The following is a 14,885-nucleotide window of genomic DNA, read 5'->3' on the forward strand; positions in this document are numbered from 1 at the left end:
GCACACATAAACATACTTGACTATATCTGTAAATGACCACTTGTCTGATAGGCATAAATTTACTCCCAGGTTAGATTCAACCCCTGGCTCACAAGTGCTCTGTATCCACTCATTCTTCCTTTTATACAGCTATTATAATAACCTCTGATCCTGTAGAGTTAGCTACATTTATCCCATCTCTACTCAAGCGTTCACATCCTATTCATTTCTCCTTTTCTCATTACACTTGGTCTCACTCTAATCATGTTATAATTCATTGTATTAGTACACAAATTATTATCAGCTCCACTATATTCCCTATATTTCTAAATGTATTGAGCTCTCTTGACAACTTGGCTGAATATATGTCACAGAGGAGGCCGAATAAGACTAAAATATGTCCATTGCTTCTACCAGCTGGAGTAAAAACCAGATCCACTACTTTCTCTTTCTTTTCCAAATTTCGTTTTTATTGAAGTTAAGTTATTTCCCTTGATTTTTTTTTTCTTCCAGCATTAAAACACTCTAGAGTGGAGTCCGCTGCTCGCCCTTCATTGCCTTCAAAGATCATGTGGAAAAGAAGGTCATAAGGACCGAAAGATTCAATCCCCCGGCAGGGGAAGGTAAAGCTTGGATGGAGAATATAGAATATAGGATGTAAGAAGTGAAATTTAACTGAAGGTGAAATTGAACAAAGACGAAGGTATGGAGCTCTGTAGCTCACAATAGATGCCATTTTAGTAGCAACATAAGCAGAAAAAAGAAACTAAGGTGAGCTAGCAGTCGTAGAGCATTAGCAGGTGAATCTATGGTAATTGCCCCAATAGTCTTCATCTAAAGCAGTGTTTCTCAACCATTTTTTTTTTTACCTAGGACTCCTTTGGTTCCTATTTTACTTGAATGGACTCTCCTAGCCAGATGTTTAAAAGATCTTACATCTTGAATTAAATATTATTAGGAAATGCATTAAAAATATTGTTGAAATATTTTGCAAATTGTAGAAGCATAACAAATTTATTGCATGTAAATTTTAATAACAAAATCTTATATGTACCCACAAGGGCCATATGGAGCAAGGTTGAGAACCACTGATCTAAACTTGGGTTTAATGTCTATGTATATGGCAGGAATACCAGCCCGTATAATGAGTAATGCTTCATCCACTATAAGGACTGGTGACAGGTAAGACACACAGCCATAGTAAATCAGCCTCTACAAATTCCATCAGACCCATGCAAGCACAGAAAAAGTGAACATTATAAGGATAATGGTGATGGCAGTCAATCTTTCAGTCAAACCAAAGAAATTGTTTCTATTGTTCTTTCAAATTGCTTATGTTATTTGTTGGTCACAGCTCCTGACAAAAATGCCACTGTTTCTTCAGTGCCTGAGCAGAATTTTAACTCAACATGCACAAAACTAGAACAACTACTGCAAAGCATCCAATCTGAAGTTCAAAACAATTCCACCAATCAACCATCTTTTTGGGTTTTTTTTAGCCATTCTGAAAGGATTAAAAGCAAAGTTGACCTTGGTGAGATTTGAACTCAAAAGCACAATCAGAACAAATACCATGAAGTACAATACCCAACATACAAAGAATTCAGCCAATTTGCTGTCTATACAGGGCTACATGATCCAATATTTTTCAACTACTTAATCAGAAAAATAAGAGCAATTCCCATGACCTTTCTCAGTAGAAGTTGACCCCAGATCAGAGACTTGACCTAACTGCTTGCAAATGAATAGAACCCATTTTAAAGACATTCAAGGCACTCAGAGATGGTATTAAACAGGGTAAGTTGTTAGTCTAACATTCATCATTGCTTAACGTCCGCCTTCCATGCTCCAAATTGAAATTTAAAAAACGATTAAAAAAGGATTAAAGCCACACTGAAGCATTGTCCAGATGGAAAGTTCCAAAACCAAGAGAGGAAAATCTGGATTAACACACAATGTTGACCTTTGTCATTGACCCTTTACCATTAAAGCTTTTTCTGCTTTGTCTGTTTATACATCAAAATTTGCTTCGGGGCAATTAACAGAAACAATGATGATTATTCTTTTATTTGTTCCAGTCATTTGACTGCAGCCATGCTGGAACACTGCCTTGAAGGGTTTTAGTTGAACACATCGACCCCTGTACTTACTTTTTATAAGCCTGGTACTTATTCTATGTCTTTTGCTGAACCACTAAGTTACGGGGATGTATATACACCACAAGTTGTCAAGCAGTGGTGCAGTACAAACACAAACACATAAATATATATATATATATATATACATACATACAAACATATATACACGACGTGCTTCTTTCAGTTTGTGTCTATCAAATCCATTCACAAGGCTTTGGTCGGCCCAAGGCTATAGAAGAAGACACTTGCTCAAGGTGTCACACAGTGGGACTGCACCCAGAACCATGTGGTTGGGAAGCAAGCTTCTTACCACACAGCCACACCTTTCAAAAAAAAAAAATCAAATCACATTTAACCACTGCAGGTACCTCCAGTGATTCTTTGGTTAACTTTACACAATAGGCATGGTGGTTAACATATTAATATATATTTTATGTGGAGTTTCAAGCTAATGTGTTTAACTATCCAAGTTAGATAGAAGCAAAGACTAATTTATGAAATTTTTATTTAAAAAATGTTCTCAGATTACTTTTCAAAATTGTATAAAAGGAATAAATTCCAAGTATGATTAAAAATGATTTAGATTATTCATGCAAGACCTTAGATCTTGCAAAGCATGTGGCAGCAGTCAGTTACATCAATCCCAATAACTGCTTATTTTATCAACACTGAAAGGATGGAAATCAAATCTGAAAAATAATAATGATGGTTTCAAATTTTGGCTCAAGGGCAGCAGTTTTGAGAGGAGTGGGGTAAGTCAATTACATTGACCCCAGCACTTGACTGGTACTTACTTTATTGAACCCCCCCAAAAAAAAAATTAAAGACAAAGGTGACTGTCAGGATTTGAACTCAGAACGTAAAGAAGGACAAAATGTTGCAAAGCATTTTTGTCTGCCAACTTACCACCTTAATAATAAAAAAAAAAAATAATAATAATAATAATAATAATAATAATAATAATAATAATAATAATAAAAAGCAAGAAATAATTTTGATTAGAATTTATTTTAACAGTCATAAGAAACAAAATTCTACCTGTAAACAGGGTTATCCTTTGAGCAAATGCAAAGGATAAAAAGCATTTTAAACTTTTATTCGGCAAAAGCAGAATGTTTCTTCTTTTAAATGCATTTATATTTCTCTTCTGATAAAATGGAATGACTGGTAGAGTTTCAAGACAAAAAAAAAAATCCATCTATACCTTAAAGAATGGGTGGGAAGGAAGAGGAGAAAAGGAGAGATGAGATTGGAAAGTAGCAGAAGGGGCCATTACCATTGAAACTGGTATCAGAAAAGGAACAAATTTAAGAGGAGTTAGGCTTCTTGTTCTGAATTAAACATGATCACGCCTTTCACATCATTAATAGTTTCTAAAATTAAAGATTGTTATCTTTTAATGTCCATAAAAATACTTTATGCTGTTCTCAAAATGATGTGGTAACCTGAATCAGTTGAAACAATGTCACTCAATTCTCCTACTTCCAAACTAAAAGCAGCATCCTCAAATGGTTTCTGCATCTGTCCTCGACCAAACAAACCCAAGTCACCTTTGTTCCTGGCAGAACTGCAGTCACTGTACTGAGATGCCAACTCAGAAAAACCAGCCTCACCTGATTCAATTTGTTCCAAATAACCTTGAAAAAAATAGAAGAAAAGAAACAGAATGTATATAAATAAGCTAGGTGACCATTCAAAATAAAATAGTACAGGCTAAAATCTGATGATAAAGTGTGACAAGGAAATCAATTGAGGAAAAAAAAATTATTGTGAAGGCCCTAATAGTTTAGCTAGATATCTAGAGTGATGGATACGTGTGTTAAATAAGTTTAAGATGAAATGAACTTTAGCATATTAGTCATTACAAACTACCCCTGATTAGAATCGAAACCTGGATCTAATAGCAAACCAACAGAGCCAGTCAGGAAAACTTTGCTCTGAGGTGGAACACAGGAGAAGCTTCTAATTATTATCTCCAGGTTCAATGAACTTTGCATTACCACAAGTTAACAAGATAATTGCAGTGTTCCTGCTGCTTACAATGGTGAACTAGTCTTGTTAACAGCTCCAATAGACTGAGCTCCCAAGGGTGAAAGTTCTTTGGCTATAATATTGCAATCAGATATAACTGACCAATCAACGTCTAGTACCCTATTGGATCAGTTAGTTGCAACTCAGTCGAAATACTTCACCCAAACTCAACCATATCCTTCTCGTGTTAAATGTTTTATGAATTATTTTAAATCTGCATTATAATACATACAGAGTAATTCTAATGAAATACATTTGGCAAGTTTGCTATACGGTATATCACCATTTGTCTTAGCTTTTGTTGTTTCTTCTGTAAGGAATATATTTTCTTTAATCTTCAATGAGTGCCCTCCACCCACAGCACTTACCAGCAATCAGTAACCACTTATTGTCTATTAAGATCACATGCCAACCGTCTTTCTCCCACTTACATTAGTTGATGCCTTTAATACTTAGCTGCTCTTTCAACTTAACCTCTTACTCAGACTAACATGACAAATCCAACAGCTTTCCCGGATTTGCCACCAGCAAAAACAGTTGTTAAACTGGTGGTGGTGGTGATAGGAGGTTGGAATGTACAGTATAACTACATTGAGTCTCTTCCCTATTCTACTCTTGTTAAATCTCCACCTACTACCCTCTTCATTAAGCCCTTATCTATCAATCATCCACTTCTCTATTTACACAACTGAGTACCAGAAAATTACATTAGATCTTTTCACATTTAATTCCTCCATTACCTTTTATCACTAGCTATCTTCCACATCATTGCCTAAGTAACAAAGTTTGGCATCAAATCTGACCATACTCAGTTACCACTACCATCACCCGCCCTTCTTTAGAACAAACTATCTCTCACCAATACTCGTCTTTACTGCTAGTTATCATTCATCATTACTGCTACCTCCATCAAGCTGTTCATAATGTTTCTCATTCAATCTCCTTACCAACAATTAACATGTACCCATCACGGTTTCTTCCATTACTCCTCCTTCTCTCCCCTCATTCTCTTGGTCATCACTCATCTATTCACCCTTTAGTCATCACTCTGCTTTTCATACCCTTAACCCTTTAAGCATTTAAACTGGCCGTATCCAGCCCAAATATTCTGTTTTATGTTCAAACTGGCCAGATCCAACCTCTCACACCTATCCAACTATGTCATTCTAGAAATATACAATCACATCATTGAAATCTCATAGCAATGAGATAATACATGATTAATCCAAAGCAATATGAATAAAAAAGCATTACATTTGACAGAGTAATCTGAATACTAAACGGTTAATCATGTTTGTTTTGAAAGAATGGAGACAACATAGAGAGGACTTGTCTTGCAAGAGATATGACATCTCTAGTGATGATGCAACAATAAAATGCATTCCAAGTAGTCAATTTAGGGAAATTATTCAGTCATAGACACACAACCAAAGCTGGAACATGAGTGAGACATAATTCTGTGACCAATCCATGGAAACAATAACTCCAAATAAAAAATGACTTGGACTACAACATCCCCCTCCAACCCACGTCAACATGGAAAGTGAATGTAAAATAACCAGATGTTTTTATAAACTTGTACTCCATAAATTTCTTTACTTCAATAAACAATCTGATTGCATTCTGATCAACAAAGGAGCTGTCACATTGTCAATCAATCAGAGGGAAATAGCAGCTAAATCTCCCTCAAACTACTCTCTAGCATCTTTAAAAAAATGTAGTAAGCTGAATGTAGCCCTAAATACCTGAACAAAAATGAGATAGTCATGAGAGGTGCACTTTTGGTTATGTCTTAACCAGGGCCGTTTTTAGATAAACAACAATCTATTTGGCTACAATGGTAAATCAACAGATGCTTACCTTTAAGTATAGTTATTGCCTCTTCTTTGGTTCTTTCTATCTTCTCTTGTCTCCATGAAGATGGTCGGCGACAATCTTTGTGTTTGACTAACAGGTGTGAACATTGTACTACCTCTTCAGTTTCTTCAGCTGGCTTTGTGGGACGGTACCATTGACTTTTTTTAGTACAAAGGTTTATGTAGTACTCCTTGCCTGAAATTTGAACAAATCAGCTTCAAAATACTTTTGCTAATAATACTGTTCCCTCCAATACTAACTACCAAGAGAAAAATCAATGAAATACAAGATTTAGCAAGTTATACAAGGATAATTGCTTTAGTGTTAAAAGAATCAGTAAAAGAAGGTAGGATTATTTATGGGTTTCTTTTTCTTCATAGTTTTAAAGCAGGGGTTCTCAACCATTCCTTATCTATGGACCCCTTTGGTTACTATATTCTGGTGGACCACCATAGTCATTTGAGGTTTCGAAACTAGTTTTATAGAAACTTCTTTCAAAATTCTTATTTCGTTTTTCATCCATTAACTTATGAAGGTTGAACCATGTAAAATGTTAAAGAAATCAATTTCTTGCAAAGCATACCAATACATACATCTAAGCAAAATTTTTCAGAGGCCCTTAAAATATTATTGTGAATCCTCAATTTACTATTTTGTTATGTGGACCCCAAAAATCTTATATGGGCCCTGGTTCAGAACAACTGTTTTAAAGAATCATAAAGTTAGATAAGTTAGATGAAATACTGAGGCATGATAAACCAGAGATGATGTGTATAAAGCATAGAGTAGTTTAGTGCAGTATATATACAGTAATTCAATATAGTGTAATGCTGTTATTTAAATCAGGTCAATCCTGATTGAACAAACCTAGGATCAAGACTATTCCAATTCCAGCCTTGACCAGCTCATTCTTTTTTTACAAGAATATAGTACTACATTGTGTAACGTTTATTTCCTTTCCTGACATGACAGGATGTGATTTGAGAACTTGGCTAATTTTAACCTGCATTGTCTCTACTCATTTGGCAACCATCTTACCGAGTGTACTGGGGTGGATTTTATCTTGACAGCAGTACTAGTGAAGTTGCTTTGTATTCTACAAAGCAAAAGAGGGTCCTACCAATTATATGTTGTTCAGGGCAATATGACCAAAAGATTGGGTAGGACAGAGAGTAAATACAGAAGATGAACTAGGGAGGAGGGGAGAAAAGCAAAAGTATGATGATGGTGACAGAGTGACTGGGGCAATCATATGGAAGAAGAGAGAAATGGGAAAGATAATATTAGATATGAAGAAAAGGGACAGTAATGGTATGGTATCCTCACCACCATCATCATCAATATCTAAAGCCTGTTTTCCATGCTGGCATGGGTTGGATGGCTTGACAGGAACTAGTAAGGCCAGGGACCACACCAGGTTTCCATAGTCTGTTTTGGCTTAGCTTTCCACAGCTGGGTGCCCTTCCTAGCAGTAACCACTCCACAGTGTGTGCCGAGTGCTTTTTACATGGCACCATCACCAGTGTCTTTTACATGGCACCAGCACCCACATCAATACTTTATATGTGACACCTTGGTTTTAGGATCTCAATAATGAGAGAAAGTCATTGCAAAAGGCTAGTGAAAGAGAGACTAAATGATGGATATTCACAGAAATGGCTGATGGTGAAACAGTAAGACAGGTGCCAATTATGGGAGCCCAGGGATTTACGTAATGATGGTTAGCAGAATGAAAGGAAATGCTCACTGATATGAGAGAGTGTGAGTGATGAATAATGAAATGGTAATGATAAGAGAATGATGGACGTCAATAAAGAGGGGAGCTGAAGGGAACAGACACAAATAGCAGCTACATGTCTGCTGGTATTGAAGAGAGAGAGAATGCAGTAAGGAGAATCAAATACCATCAAGTATGGAAATATGACTATTCTGAAGTGACCCTGGACTGGCTCTTGTGCGGGTGGCACATAAAATACACACTTTTGAGCGTGGCCGTTGCCAGTACCGCCTGACTGGCCTTCGTAGGATTTTTGAGCGAGATCGTTGCCAGTGCCCCTGGACTGGCTCTTGTGCGGGTGGCACATAAAATACACCATTTTGAGCGTGGCCGTTGCCAGTACTGCCTGACTGGCGTTCGTGCAGGTGACACATAAAAGCACCCACTACACTCTCAGAGTGGTTGGCGTTAGGAAGGGCATCCAGCTGTAGAAACTCTGCCAAATCAGATTGGAGCCTGCTGTAGCCATCTGGTTCACCAGTCCTCAGTCAAATCGTCCAACCTATGCTAGCATGGAAAGCGGACGTTAAACGACGATGATGATGATCTTGTAGTAAGTTATATTGACAATGTAGGCATTAGATAAAATAATGATGGGAGGTTGTTATGACACTTATCTTCTTTCCTGAGTAAATAGGAAATATTTTTCATTACATATATATACACACACACAATACTGAATACAGTACTGACTTTATTCTGAATGGAAAGTGCAGACTGCACCCACTTTTGGAAATCAACCTTCAGGAAGTTCCACAGAAACAATATCAACAAATTACTCACCCACTTCTGTAGATGTCAATCTGTTATACACAATGGCTTTAACAGATAAATTTAGTTCAGACTAAACCAACAAACTATTATATAAATTTATTGCTTTAATATTATAGAATTAGATTATACACTTCATTTCATAATCATTTTAACTTTTTTTCAAGACATGAGACTTTTAAACTTCTAGTATCTAAAAAGAAAAAAAATTTTCTTTGGTCTCTTGGCAGTTTAAATTATTCAACATTATATCATACATGTATTCAATATGATCATATCATTCTTATGCTGCTCCAACAACAAAAGATTGCAATTTCAACTTCATCCAGCTTCTGCAATCAGAGCCACATTTGCACTTTTAATGTGTTTGAAGGTGGGCATAGACAGGGCATTGGTCAAGAAGTTTGTTTTGCAATCATAAAAGAGGTCCCAAGCTTGATCCCATAGCATACCAGTAGCACAAGTACAATCTACCAAAGCATCAAGTCAACCCAGGCCCAGTGCAACTGGGCAAACAGAAACTCTGTGCAAGTCCATCATGATCATTTAACATCCACTTTCCATGCTGGCATGGGTTGGATAGTTTGATAGGATCTGGTGAGTTACAAGGCCACATTAAGCTCCAATGCTAGTTTTGCCATGGTTTCTGACCTGGATTTGAATGTCTGGTATCTTGATGATGCTTGTTTGGAGGTGGCCTCCTGACAAGGCCCTTGCAACTGCGAGGACAATGATTGAGAAACTTGGTCGTAGAGGCCTTGGCGTTAATAGTTCCAAATGCGAGCTCTGGCTCTTCAGCCATCCAGCTTCACCTCAGCATTTTACAAAGTGTACTGGGTGCTTTTTCTTCATGCCACAGGCACTCATGAGGTTGCCCTGTAACTTACAAGACAAAAGAACAGGGAAAACACTCCTACTACTAAGTGGAGAGTATCTGAGAAAGGAAGACTGCTTTATGCCAGATGTTAAAAGGCTAAAGTATGATAGAGGGACAAGCACAGGTGTTTTGCTATAGAGGAGCTACATGGCTATCCTATACTAGCCAAGGGAGTAGTTGGGGAAAGAAACAGAAGGTAATGATAGTGTGTCAGAGCAACCTCTCAAAGTACAAGAGGGTGAACATATGAGAGGCAACAGACAGTGGGTCATGGGAGAGAAAGAGAAAGTGGATACTTTCATAAAAGTTTTAAGGGTGAGTAACAGATGGTTAAAAATGGAGGTAGAGATGAATGTGGTAAGTGATGAACAAGGGAGAGGCATGGTAAGGACCAGCCTGGTCACATCAATTCTGTCTAAAGATGATATTAAGTGTACAAGTGTCTGTGAAGTACTCAACCACAATGAGAAGGTAGATCTCATATTATAACATCATCATCATTTAACATCTACCTTCCATGCTGGCATGGGTTGGACAGTTTGACAGGAGCCAGCCAGGTAGAAGACTACACCAGGCTTCTGTGTCTGTTTTGGCATGGTTTTACGGCTGGATGCCCTTCCTAAAACCAACCACCCCACAGAGTGGACTGAGTGCTTTTTATGTGGTACCAACACAGGCGAGGTCAGTTTTGGCATGGTTTTTACAGCTGGATGCCCTTCCAAATGCCAACCACACATGCGTGTGTGCATGCATGTGTGTGTGTGTGTGTGTGTGTGTGTACAAAAAAAATTATGCAATATTCCATATAGCATGTAAAATCAATTAATTCTAAATTAGAATGTCCCCCCTAGCATAGGAATTGTCAAACAGGAGGCACTTGGCTCTTGAAGGAGGAATTTTAGCCGATGAAGCATCTCCAAAGTAAGAAAGAATGCATATTATGCACTATATATTTATAACAAATGAAATACAAATACACACAACTATAAAGACAATCACAAATTTACAGTTCACACCAAAAAAAAAAAAAAAAAAAAAAAAAACGGAAAGAAAAAATTGCTGCTTCAGTGTTAATCCCATTTTTTTCTTTTATTTTTCTTTCTTTTGTTTCAGTCATTTGACTGTGGTCATGCTGGAGCACCACCTTTAGTCGAATAAATCGACCCCAGGACTTATTCTTTGTAAGCCTAGTACTTATTCTATCGGTCTCTTTTTGCCGAACCGCTAAGTGACGGTGGTGTAAACACACCAGCATCAGTTGTCAAGCGATGGTGGGGGGGACAAACACATACATATATATACATACGACAGACTTCTTTCAGTTTCTGTCTACCAAATCCACTCACAAGGCTTTGGTCAGCCCGAGGCTATAGTAGAAAACACTTGCCCAGGGTGCCACGTAGTCGGACTGAACCTGGAACCATGTGGTTGGGAAGCAAGCCTCTTACCACACAGCCACTCCTAATGATGTGATACTCAAGTCCCACAAGTGCTTTTTTACTCTTCCCAAATTTTTGATTAAATGTACTTTTAGTGTTGTCACAGATGCATCGACAACAAGGCATCTCAACATTTGTGAGTACAGTAACCTTCAAGTAAAACCAACTGGATTTGTATTTATGTAGTGTATTTCAGACAAAAACGTCCTAGCAGAGTTCTCAACTCACAAGAGAGGAATTGATCTCACTACAGCAAACTGATGAAACATGTCATATTTCTAGTGTTCTTGCTGCATACAATGAATAGTCTTTACCTAACAATACATATTTACAGTTAGATGCAAAACATTTAAGGGTCTAGATGGAGAATATGTAATCAGAAAATGTGAAAAACGAGGAAATGGGGGGGTCGAAATTTTGAATTTTAGAAACTTTTTTTTCAGAATCGGAATCTCCAGAGCCTAAAACGTGAGATTCCGTAAAAAAAAAAAATTAAGGGGGAAAAGGTTCCGATTACATATTCTCCATCTGGACCCATTTAAGAGCTGTGTCTTAGCCAGACACACAACCAACAACTGTGTCAATGACAGGGATAACAACCACTAGTCTCTGGAACTCAATTGCTTTGGCCAGAGTTTGGGGAATCTTTTTTAATGTTTAAAGGTTACACTGAAATTAACTGCCAACTGATAAGGATATATGTAAAAACATTTACAATGCTAAAATTATTTTGTAGAGCATAATTATTCATAAAAGCTCAAAATGAGAAAAAGGGTTTCAGAATAAGTGATTCACTGTAACTTTCAAAATGTGTTTGATTTAAAACAATAACAGTTACCATTATAAATAAATTCGAACAGGTGTTCTTAAAATTCCAGTTAGTTGAAAAGATAGGCTTTTAATAAAACTAAATGTATTCTAGTGAAATGATTTCACCATAGACTGAACATCATTCAGAAGGTTACAGGTTCTCCAACTTTAGCTGGTTCTTTTGCACAGTGAGACCAGAATAAAGCAAAATGAATCAACAGTGTATGTATGAATAGCATTATATTATCATCATTTAGCGTCCGTTTGCCATGCTGGCATGGGTTAGACGGTTTGACTGGAACTGGTAAACCAGATAGCTGTACCAGGCTCCAACCTAATTTTGGCCTGGTTTCAACAGCTAGATGCCCTTCTTAACGCCAACCACTCGAAGAGTGTAGTGGGTGTATTTTACATGTCACTGGCACGAGTGCCTTTTACGTGTCACATTGTGTCAAAAAATAAAAAATTTCAGCATAATAGATATTGGTAAATTTATGTAGCTCTGCTAAAAAAAAATCCAGAAGGCTGAAGTGGTACACCTTCAATAGTAAATACTTATCGCTCAATCAATTACCAACGCCCAATCTAGAAGTTTCCAGAAATTGGTTGTTTGAGAAATGATTTGCTGGTGGGACACCTTTCTAGTTGATCCTGGCAGAAAATGCGCTCAAGATTTTTCGTCTGACTTCGAAAAGTTAAGCAGGAAATTTGTATCCTTTACCGTCTTTGATAGGAAAGACACCAAATATAACACACAAACGTCAAAAAGGACTAATGGTATATATATATATATATATATATATATAAGCAGCCCTTCAATCATGTGTATATATATATAATGTATGCATGTATGTACATACACTCCTTCAATTCTACAACATTAAACCTTTTTTTTTTTTTGTAGATGGATAACACAGCTTTCGTTCGGAAAAGGAAAAATACTTCCGGTAAGGGACATAACCATATCAAAGAGGCTCCTTTTTTTTTTTTCCATTTTTCTACTAGGGTCCCCATTTACCTTATTCTTAATTCTACTCGTATATTATAATTTATCTTCTTCTCTACAATATAACTGTCACATTATGTCAGACGTCAATATAAATATTTTCACTCATTCGGGGAAATTTTAGGAAACCGGAAAAAAATTTTAAAAAAAAAAAGAAAAAGCCATATGACAAGTGAAATACAAAAATTTTATCTATCGAAAATCAATTAAATAAATCGGAATAAAAGGAAAATAAGACTAGAGTGCGCTTACAAAAGATTGTAAACAATTATATATTAGAACAATCTTTTATATCATGATTAGTTATTAACCTAAGCAATAGTGTGTGTGTGTGTATATATATATATATATTAGTTTACGTATATATTATCTCAGTTTAAAAAAAACTTTGACAATGTAAATATGTTAATAGTTACCCTGGGTAGCAAAAATTACACAAAAAAACAGTATATCACACCCGTTTTATATATATATATATATATATATTCATTGATAGTGAAGGGGAAAAAATAATTGATAATTACTATTTTAAAGGAGAAAAATTAACCACTAAGACTAAATGAAAATTAGAAGGCTTTCTAAATATTACAATTAGATATATGTAATCAAAAATACAGCCCACCAGATTTGCGACTGATGCGTTTTTCCCAACCGGCTGGTAACTGATCGTCCATGATGAATTTCGAGCAGATTTGTGCGCCTTTTGATGGAGCGGTGGAATACCGGTGTAAACTGAAATAAGTTACCCACTAATATTACTTCTAATCGTTTGCACACCGGACTAGATGCTTAGCAGTATTTCATTCGTCTTTAAATTTCTGGGTTCAAATTCTGCCGGGATTGACTGTGCCTGTAAACCTTTCAGGGTCGATGAAATAAGTACCAGTCATGCACTGGGGTCGCTGTAATCGACGAGCTCCTCCCACAAAATTTCAAGCTTTGTATTTATGGTAGAAAGGATTATTTCTAATATTATTCTGTTTTCTTTTATATATTTCGATTTCGGATTTGTTAAATTTTTTTAATCCTTGTTATTCATTTTCATATTTATTTAAGAAAAATTGTACTAGAAGATTATCGTTTTCGAAATAGCGTGTACGCGAAATTAAATATTTTGATAGGTTTTTCCTAATCGCAACCATACATGTTCAACTGGCAAATAACAGAAACCTCAAAACAAATATGATAATCTAAATTATCTGGCAAAGCATTGTCCAGTTATAAACGGTAATTTAGACAATGATCAAATACGCTAATTACGCTCCGTAGTCGATGGGATCACAAACATCTTATTTCTCAGTCCCTATCAACAACCCATTTTCGTTTAACAGTACACACTCTCTATTCAAATTTCGGTGCACATTGGGATTAGACACTGAGGGAAAACTGCTGTAACTTTTTTATCTTTTCATTTTGGCGATTTTTCGCTTTCGATAATGTGTTCTACATATCACTTTCATGCGATTCCCCCTATAAAGTCAACCTCGGTGGAATTTGAACTCAGAATGTAAAGACAGACGAAATACTGCTAAGCATTTCGCCCAACATGCCAACGTTTCTGCCAGCTCGCTACCTTCTCAACATTGCAATATTGTCTCAATGATGAAGGCAGCAAGCTAACAGAACCCTTAGCACACTAGGCAAAATGCTTAGTGGTATTTTGTCCATCATTACGTTCTGAGTTCAAATTCTGTCATGGTTAACTTTGCCTTTCATCCTTTCAGGATTGACAAAATAACTACCTATCATGTACTGAGGTCAATGAAATCAACTTTCTCCCTCCCTCAAGATTATTGGGCTTCTGCCAAAATTTGAAACCAATATTGTCTCAATGATCACTTTATGCACATCCCCATTTTCTCAAGAATAGTGAACTTTTAATCTCAATCTCAGTTAAGCTTGCTTCCCAACCACATGGTTCGGGGTTCAGTCCCACTGCATGGCAGCTTGGGCAAATGTTTTCTACTACAGCCTCAGGCTGACCAAAGCCTTGTGAGTGGATTTGGTAGATGGAAACTTAAAGAAGCATGTGTGTGTGTGTCTGTGTTTCTCCTTATCCCCCCACGTCATTGCTTGACAACTGTTGTTGGTGTGTTTATGTTCCCATAACTTGGCAGTTTGGCAAAGGAGACCAATAGAAGAAGTACTAGGCTTACAAAGAATATGTCCTGAGGGGGCGATTTCTTTGACTGAAACCTGT

The 14,885-nt window shown here is 36.7% G+C and overlaps 1 protein-coding gene across 1 annotated transcript; it reads right to left on the bottom strand.

Annotated features, from left to right (window-relative positions):
* Positions 1-3,106: 3,106 nt before the first annotated feature.
* On the bottom strand, positions 3,107-13,465 carry LOC106869321 (peptidyl-prolyl cis-trans isomerase NIMA-interacting 1). Its single transcript, XM_014915023.3, has 3 exons — positions 13,308-13,465; positions 6,009-6,200; positions 3,107-3,754 (listed from the first exon to the last, which is right to left on the bottom strand). The coding sequence occupies exons 1-3, from the start codon at positions 13,357-13,359 to the stop codon at positions 3,534-3,536; spliced, it is 465 nt and encodes a 154-aa protein (XP_014770509.1). The 5' UTR covers positions 13,360-13,465; the 3' UTR covers positions 3,107-3,533.
* Positions 13,466-14,885: the final 1,420 nt, after the last annotated feature.

This window comes from Octopus bimaculoides, chromosome 1, assembly GCF_046866305.1.
Source record: "Octopus bimaculoides isolate indiv1 chromosome 1, ASM4686630v1, whole genome shotgun sequence".
NCBI classification, from domain to species: domain Eukaryota; kingdom Metazoa; phylum Mollusca; class Cephalopoda; order Octopoda; family Octopodidae; genus Octopus; species Octopus bimaculoides.

Coding starts and splice junctions, on each gene's coding strand:
- LOC106869321 (XM_014915023.3), bottom strand. CDS start 13,359: ATGGACGATCAGTTACCAGCCGGTTGGGAAAAACGCATCAGTCGCAAA. Junction 6,201..13,307: donor ACGCATCAGTCGCAAATCTG/GTGGGCTGTATT, acceptor TTCAAATTTCAG/GCAAGGAGTACTACATAAAC. Junction 3,755..6,008: donor GGCAATAACTATACTTAAAG/GTAAGCATCTGT, acceptor ATTTTTTTCAAG/GTTATTTGGAACAAATTGAA.